The sequence below is a fragment of the Carica papaya genome, chromosome 3, assembly GCF_054855325.1.
Source record: "Carica papaya isolate Zhongbai chromosome 3, ASM5485532v1, whole genome shotgun sequence".
Classification (NCBI taxonomy): Eukaryota; Viridiplantae; Streptophyta; class Magnoliopsida; order Brassicales; family Caricaceae; genus Carica; species Carica papaya.
Window position 1 is genome coordinate 10,666,084 of NC_142311.1, and position 9,176 is coordinate 10,675,259.

The window sequence follows — 9,176 nt, forward strand, 5'->3', positions numbered from 1 at the left end:
TCGAAATTTCAGCCTGCATCCCCATATTCTACCCGAATTTTTATATTGCATCTATAGAAAGTCTTCATATTGCACATAAAGGAAGCCAGGGGCAAGCTGCCACCTGGTGGATTGCATTGACAATCAACCAATCCAACAGGAACATTCATGGTTGGACCTATTGCATTTTGCCTTCAGACGGAGTATGATCTCCTGCTATACAAAACTGATAACCAGTTACAACCCTTTAATGCAACCTGGAGTTCTCAGCTTTCCAGTTTCCTGCATCTCTACAGAATATTACCAATGAGTAACTAAGATCTATTCTACATCATGTCTTAAAGCTGGTAATTCAGCTAGACCCACAATTACTCAACATCCGAGTCAAACATTCAATCAATGAGGCCATTGAATGTCCTAAATTCAATTCGGCTTTCCAGGTCAAACATCAAGGTAGGATTTAGGGTGGGAGTGAAATAAGAGGAGGGCCCACTACAGGAGATCATGCAGTTCCTTTTGTGGACCATGATGGTCTAAAAACTGCTTATTACTCTTAGTCTGACGTATCTAGTGAAAGTTTTTTCTAAATTTCAACATGTCTTCTCTTTCTTCATATACATCTTGCATCTTACCTCTACAGGGAAATGAAATGATAATAAAAACATTCACCAACTCCTAATTTGGCCCAGAGAAAATAAGAAGATTCATAAAGAAAGTTAGGAACTGAGAATTTGGTTATTTTCATATTTCAACATCAGTTTCAAATCCAATGGGGATCGTCGGTGCTTACATTACATAAAATCAAAAGTTAATTGCCATCCAATATGACGGAACATATAGAAGATGATATGGTAATAACCTTGCATGATGTATCTCGTAACAATTCTTGCGGATTTAATGAATTTCCTTTATTGGCAACACATACAATTAATCCAGGCTATGTATGAATGATGACATTACCAATCAAATCCAGAAGCTCCTCTTGCTTGGGCTTTGTCACCGGAAAATCCAGTGTCACCTGTTGGATGTGACAGAGAAAATTAGTTAAAATTGGCAAATTTAAACAAAAGGATCTTATATTGAACAAAGAATTTATATTTGTATATGTACATATGCTCCCTCTCCATTTTAGCAGGAAGAGAAGTGATAAACTAACTTGTGCTTTCTTTCCTTCTTGGAATTTTCACAATTTAGATCAAGCAGTTACAGGATTTTAAGATTAAATGGAAAAGCTGAAACCAACATAAGGTAACATTAGAGAAGAATATTCTCTTCATTCATCAAGTCAATGCGAGTTAAGTAGCCCCTATTTCAGTCAAGCAATATACGCATCCCCTAATTCCGCAAAGGCCAATATAAACACAAGCAAGAACACAATCTTGGTGATGTAGGCATATAGCCGTGTCTCTTTGTCTAAAATTCGCTGTAAAGAAATATGCTCACCTCTTTGAAGACTTCACTGTATGAAACTTCCTCAAAGCCCTGCATCAATCATAAAGGATGAACCCAAAAGAACATGTTGGTTCATTGAATGGATGGCTTATGTTACATAAAAAAAACTAGACTTATTTCAAAAAAAAAAAAAGTATCCTGACAACAGACCAGTTTACGGAATAAATTAAGTGATGCTCCATTTGACTCTCCAATCTTAGCACGGAACATGTGTACTCCCAAAGTCTGCACTGCATGTGCCATCATCATCAGGACAGATTCCTTGCCTAGTCCTTTACCCCGGCTATTCTACCAAGAGAAAAACAAAGAGGAATAACATTAAGAATAAACAAGGTACTATAGAACATACTGAAGCTCGATTTAAGCATTTAGTGTCTATTTGGTCAGACTTCTTCTGTTTCTGCTACCAGAAAGTAAAAGTTGGGTGAAATGTTAAGAAAAGTAATGTTTATAAGTAAAAGCATAATTGTTTTTGGATTTTGATAAAGGTGAAATTAAAAGCTGGACCTAGATACTTTTGGGATTTACTTAATGCTGCAGGAGATAATTAATAGTTTTAAAACTATGTTTATATATTTTATGTTTCATTAGTTGCTAATTTAATTTTTTTAGCATAAATATGACGTTCTTTATTATTGATAATTTATGTTTATTATGAAGTATTTAAATAATTTTTTTGTAAATTAAATAACGATGATTTAATATTAATACTATAATAAATTAAATAGATGAGATAATTAAATCAAATTAAATATCTTTTAACTAATAAAAAATTTAAGAAATTTTTTTTCTTATGCAATTTTTTTATAATTTTAAAATTTATTGCTTATTTTATAATATAATTAATAATATACATTTTATATTAACAACACTTCTACTAGTTTTAACAAACATTAAACCAAAAGTCATTTTCACATCACTTTTAACCACTCATATCATATTACTAGTTGGCTAAAGAGACACTTAATAACCTTCCTATGTTTCCAGCATGATTTTTTTAAAGTTAGTATGGAAAATTTGACTTGAACTTGAGTCGTCAACCTATCATGAGAATACCGCGACACCTAAAGTACAAACTCTTAACCAAATAATAACCAGAAAGAGAATATGAGGATTGTAAAAATAATAATCAAAATAATGCAAAATGGAGGAAATCTGTTCCTGATCTTGTTTCACGTATTAATTAAACTTGACTAAAAAGCTTCAGTATTCTATGAACATTTTCACTCTTTTATCTGGTAAATTTCAAATTTTCAACTTACTTAGTTCTTAACTACTTTTTCTTATAAGTATGTCACTAGCTGTTCAAGTTTTTTGTGTCACTAATTTCTCTTGGGCGCCACACATTGAGCAGCATCTCTCATTCAGCAGAGAATATGTAAGAATGGATAAAAAAAAAATGATGTTAGATATGCGCATGTGGGTATGCCTGTGTTTGCGTGTGTATGAAAGAACAATGCAAATAAATGATAAGGTCATTAAGGGATGGTATAAACTGCCAACAAACTTTTTCAGCATGAGCAATTTGTAATATTCATATGTTTTTTGGTTAAGCCAGTTTGTAAGAAGTTATAGCTGTTCTAGGTTCTGATTCCCTTTTTCTGAACTGTCTCTACATGATCTTTTTAATCAAATGTCTCTTTGAGCAAAACATTGACATATAAGGAGACAGATTACAATGAGACAGACAGAAACCCAATGACGATCCGCTATGATTTTAAGTTGTTAAGAATAGAGATGGATGGAAAAACAGCTCAATGGCATTTTGTTGAAGTTGAGTGATGAAGGAGGGAAGATCTCCATGGTTACATTTATTAGTCCTCTCGTATTAATCAGACAATCACCATAAAAATGAAACCACCTCTGAAATTATATGACAAAGTAATGTTGCTCTGTGCAACAATTGACCTATTTTCATTAACAATCTTTCTTCAGAAGAATGCTAAATTAACCAAAACAAAAGAATTACTACTTGTGCTCTGATACCACATGACATGCACATGACGAGAGGGGAAAAAGGAGAATGAAGGCAAGAATGACATAAGCAGACATGAAAAAGTAGGTACCTTTTCGGTTCAGCTATCATTATTTCAATCTCTGCCAATTGCATATCATCCAAGTCATTCATATAAATATTCACGTCACCAACCATTGCTGTAAATGGCAACAACAAAAAAATAATAATTAAAGAATAACCAATGTGAAATTGCAAGTAGGACAACACAAGAACTTCTATTATCTGATAAACAATTTCCTTCTCCCCTAAAAACTAAAATGGATTTTAGATAAAGATACCTACTAATATGGATCTTGGAGAACCCAAGCAAATATTAACTTCTCATGAAAAGTACTGATTAACCTTACGACTAAGATATATTCACTTTCTGTACTTGTATTATTATGTGTACAAATAACTCCAGTAATTTTTAGGGCTTGCCACTTTACATAATACAGTTAGTTTCTTTTATAGAAAATCTCCAGATGCTTGTGCTTATAGAGAAATGTACATGTGGAGGTTGAAGTATAAACAAATCTAAATTGGAGAAGAAACTCGAATATTAAAAGAAACAACCTAAAACAACTACTAATTTTAGGTAAAATGGAAAAAAGACAAACCACAGTATTGAAGTTGAAAAAAATTTCAAGAAAATGACAAGAGTCATGCACAGTGGATTGTTCATGTCTCATCCTTTGCAATTAGTATCATCATAAAATCCACCGTAATCTGCAGCTGCTCACAAGAGGACAGGCTATGCACTGGTGTGATTTTACTAGTCATTGGTGAACATGGACATTTTTCACTAGTCCGGATGAACATTCATTCGGGCCTCAAACCTCCTCGCCCCCCTTCTCCCCCAACCAATTGTAATTGGTGAGACATGGCGGAGGGCTAAAGTAATTACTGACAGAGCTCAATACCAACCTTCAACACGAGGATCCCCATGAACAAATTCTCCCTCTACTAATTCCTTATCAAGCACAATAAAAGTGCGTTCTGCAAAATGATATGCTCAAATCCATCAAAACAAAAAATTCTCTTGAATAATCGCAATCAAAGACTAATATTAGTGGATGACAAAGAAAGGCAAGCAAAACAAAGACATAACAATTGAGTAAATTGTGACCGAAGACAAAAGCAACTAAAACACATGTATAGCATACATAAATTAACAAACATATATACATATACCACATAGAAAGAGAGAGAGAGAGACTAACTGAGAGGGTCCTGGGTCCAAGAGAGCTGCATCTGGTATTCCTGATCAAGAGAAAGGGGTTCGGAGCCGGTGGCCTGGAGGAGACCATGGTCCTGCATCCAGTTGTGGTACTTTGGGACGTGTGCTTCCATGTATGGCACCAGAATCACTCTTTTACCCTCCAGACTCACCCCCATACTCTCTGCTTCTTTCAATCAGAATCTATCAAACCTGCTCTTGGACCAGCATCAGGAGCACGGATTTGGTTACACTCTGCGCCAAAAGAAATCAGTCAAGGATCGAGGAATTCAGAAGCGGAAGAAGAAAACGACATCGTCTTGTGTCGACATGTCCAGGTTGCTTAAGTTAGAAACTGAAGAGATTACGACATCGTTTTGCAACGGTGAAATCAACGGAGAGCTTCTGTTGCCAAATTTGCCTTTGTGCTTGCAAATAATTACATTCGAGTCATACTCCTACTAAAATATATGAGTTGAAATAACGTTTAAATTACTGTAATTTACATTGTTTTTGTGATTAAATTTTTTTATCTTATTGGAAAGTAATATTAAAATAGTTTACATTATAAAAAAAAAAAATTGAATTATATCAAAATCACTTGTAATATGAAGAGAGAGGAGGAGCAAGTAATGTTATTAAAAAAGATTTTCTTTCTACACCAAAGAGGTGGGTTCATGTTTTAATAAAATATTATAAAAATATAATGTCATTAAAATAATTATTTATTTTTTAAAATAAAAATTTAAATATTTAATGTCTACCACTAAAAAAGAAAAAAATAAATAATAACAAAAAAAATGAGTGATAATAAGTCGGTTAGATAAGTATAATTAAATGTAGAAACCAAAAACATACAATATTACAAGTATGCAATTCCCACTCAAGAAGCAAAGTGAATAAGAAGGCTCATCATTAGAATTAGAAAGGAGAGGAGAAAGAGTGTGGTGAGGACAAAGGTTTCCAATTATTTGTCCTGCAACATCAAGAGGAAAACCTAATTCAAAGACCTACAAGATGGAAGACCCAAAATTGCACTAACTTGAAAATTCACCAAACAGTAAGATTTATATGTAAGGGAATTACTTTTTATAATATTTTCCTTTTATCTTAAAAAAACTAATCCACTTTGTGATTCCTCTGCTACCACATTTAATATTGTCTTACCTTCGAAGCTAACCATAAAACGCACAACATTCCCCAAACTGAGTTGAATGCCCATCATAATGAATCATCATCACCCACCACTTCCTTCATTTTCCAACAATAATTACCAAACCCATAAATGTTACCACTTCATACTCCATTCCTTCCTATTATCCCTCTATTTCCCTTCTTTCTCAATCATGCTTCTTCATCACTTCTTCTTCTTCTTCTTCTTCCTCTTCACTTCCCATCTCCCATCTTCATTCTCTGCTCACTGTACTACAACTACTGCCACAAAAACCTTTCAAAAATGCATGACACTCCCTACTCAACAAGCCTCCATTGCTTGGACCTTTCATGCCCACAACGCCACGCTCGACCTCTGTTTCTTCGGCACCTTCATTTCCCCTTCCGGTTGGGTTGGATGGGGAATCAACCCCAATTCCCCTGAAATGACCGGCACTAGAGCTCTCGTCGCCTTTCCCGATCCAAACTCCGGCCAATTAGTACTCCTCCCTTACATTTTAGATCCTACTGTAAAGCTCCAGAAAACCCCATTGCTTTCTCGTCCCCTCGACATCCACCTCATCTCCTCCTCCGCCACACTCTACGGCGGCAAAATGGCTACCATACACAATGGCGCTTCCGTCCAAATTTACGCCACCTTAAAACTCGTATCCAACAAGACCAAAATCCATCATGTATGGAACAGGGGGCTTTACGTCCAAGGCTACTCCCCAACTATCCATCCCACAACAGCCAACGACCTTTCCTCCATCGCTACTTTTGATGTCATGTCCGGCTCACCTGCAGCCCAACACAGCAACATCAAGATATTGAAGACCGTACATGGAATCATAAACGCCGTTTCATGGGGTATTCTGCTCCCGACCGGAGCCGTCATGGCTCGCTACTTGCGCCACATCCAAGCACTAGGCCCCGCATGGTTCTACGCTCATGCAGGATGCCAACTCTCTGCTTTCATCTTAGGAACTGTGGGGTTCGTCATCGGGATCAGACTAGGTGAAATGTCGCCGGGAGTGATTTACGGGCTGCATAGGAAACTCGGGTTCGCGGCATTTTCGTTGGCGGCGCTACAGACGCTGGCGCTGTTGTTTCGGCCGAAGACAACGAACAAGTTCAGGAAGTACTGGAAATCGTACCACCATTTTGTTGGGTACGCTTGTGTGGTGCTGGGGGTTGTGAATGTGTTTCAGGGATTTGAAGTGATGGGTGCGGGAACATCTTATGCTAAGCTGGGATACAGTTTGTGCCTGTCGACATTGGTTGGTGTTGGGGTGAGTCTGGAGGTGAATTCATGGGTGATTTTTTGTAGGAAATCCAAGGAAGAAAAGATGAGGAGGGAGGGATTGATTGGAAGTTCTGATAAAGGAAGTGGAATTCAGAGTTTATCATGAGAAGGAGATCAATTCTCCAAGATGTGATTGTTTCCTTTCTGGGTCGTAAAACTGGGAGGACGATGGATACTCATCAGTTAGTGAATTTTTGGGGATTCTTTTATGTCGTAGAATATCATTTATATATTTTCATCAAGAAAGAACATCATCTATATATATATATATACACATATTTTCCGTTGCTTGCGATCAAAAGCAAAATATTTCTTCTCTCTGTCTCTATGACCATTAATTATCTTTATTATTACTAGTTTTGTTAATAGACTAAATTATCTAATTAATTAATTAATTATGTTAATAAAAAATAAGTAAATTATCATCTTTTACATGTCATTTCTCTCTATATTAAACTCATCAAAACAAGACAACACTTCTATTCTTAGTTTCATTACAATTTTACCCAGACAATTAAAAATATCTTTTTGTTCTATCATATTAACTTGTAGGATAAATTAATATGTTTGTCACTGAGTTTTGACTAACCTTATAATTTAATAGTAAAATGTCTTTTTTTATAATTTAATTCTCAAATTTTATATTGGTGTTTCAGATAATATTTCTTTTCTAAATTTCATCTTAGTTTACATTTTTCTAAAAAAACTCATGTGTAGTTCAAATTATGACGATTTGTTTAGCTTGAGAGTTTATAGCCGATCAAAATTACATATAACTTAAAAAAAAAAAAATTAAATCTATAAAGTTTTTTCAAAATTAAAAATTTCAATAAACCAAGTTTATAAAACACAAATAAATATCATATCATAATAAAAAAAAAAATTGAACCATTCTCCTCTATTGTGCAGAAAACGTGGTATTCAACTGTTTTACTAACTATTCAAATTCAAAGAAATGTTAGTCTAAAGAAACTTTAAGAAATGCATTGTATAATAATTGTAAAAGATTTATAGATATGTCACTCTTTCTTAACAAAGATTAACTATAACATCCGAGCATTAATGGTAAATGCAAGAAAGATGGTTTTCTCTATGTTATGCTACAAAATTCCAATAGTCAATTCTTTAATGGAAGTATTATTTTATAGGAATGGCTATCTTACGTGGAGTTGAATTAGGTTTTTTCAGTGTTCTCGTTGAAACACGCGGGCGTACTCCTTGCTTCTGGGGGCATTGATCCGAAGCTCGAGTACGGTCCGTGCGCCGTTTTTCTTTTCTACCATGACGAATCAATTGATTTAATGTAGGCATCGCTCTTTCCTTTGTCCTTCTCCCCTATTTGAGCCCTATCACTAGTGATTACTCCCGATCCGAAGCACCCCTTTTCCATTCATAGAGAAATCCAATCGTCAAAATTAATAAAAAGGCCATCATGGACCAAAATCCAAACGGATCAATATATAATTCCACAGTATTATTTTATTTACACTCGACGTTTTTGCTACAAATACATTAGTATTATATATAAGAGGTAGATGAGGTTTGTCATGTGGTTGTTGGTGACAGATTATTAATTATTGCCCACCTTCATCTTCCATAAGCATACTTGCTAGAGTTACATGTGTAGATTCAAGATCTTCATAAGTGTTATGGGTATAGCTAGAAGGTTTTATATATAGATATATATGAGGCATCAGCATGCAATAATTAGATGAGGATAAATAAGAAGAAAGATGGTCAGGTTTTGATTGGAATGGCTTTGAGAGGAACAACTTTATGAAGGACAAGTCTAGGTTTTCAGTCATATCCAAGTCTTTTGGGGTCTACCCACCTCCAAGCTTCCAATCAAAGCAGCAAAGAGAAGCCAACATCAAATGAACCATTCTCATATACAGCGGCAAACCAGGACATATTCTTATCCCTGCACCAAATGGAATAAGCTTAATGTCTCCACCTTTCACGTCAATGTCCTGCCCCATGAATGTTTCTGGCTCAAACCCATAAAGAGTTTCCCATATCCCCGAGTCTCTTGCCATTGCCCAAACGTTTACAAGAATCTGTGCATTTTTAGG

General features: G+C 35.3%; 2 protein-coding genes across 3 annotated transcripts; one reads left to right on the forward strand and one right to left on the reverse strand.

Moving 5' to 3' along the window:
* Positions 1–695: 695 nt before the first annotated feature.
* LOC110824119 (Acyl-CoA N-acyltransferases (NAT) superfamily protein) lies at positions 696–5,045 on the reverse strand. 2 transcript variants are annotated; one of them, XM_022054665.2, is made up of 6 exons: positions 4,651–5,033; positions 4,355–4,426; positions 3,498–3,585; positions 1,582–1,714; positions 1,423–1,461; positions 696–997 (listed from the first exon to the last, which is right to left on the reverse strand). In XM_022054665.2, exons 1-6 carry the CDS (start codon positions 4,823–4,825, stop codon positions 917–919), a joined length of 588 nt encoding a protein of 195 aa, XP_021910357.1. In that variant the 5' UTR covers positions 4,826–5,033; the 3' UTR covers positions 696–916. The 2 variants fall into 2 exon arrangements, with proteins under 2 accessions (XP_021910357.1, XP_021910366.1); XM_022054674.2 differs by lacking the exon at positions 4,355–4,426 and having other exon boundaries at positions 4,651–5,045.
* Positions 5,046–5,814: 769 nt separating this feature from the next.
* LOC110824111 (Auxin-responsive family protein) lies at positions 5,815–7,424 on the forward strand. The gene has a single exon (XM_022054652.2). It carries the CDS (start codon positions 5,861–5,863, stop codon positions 7,208–7,210), a length of 1,350 nt encoding a protein of 449 aa, XP_021910344.2. The 5' UTR covers positions 5,815–5,860; the 3' UTR covers positions 7,211–7,424.
* Positions 7,425–9,176: the final 1,752 nt, after the last annotated feature.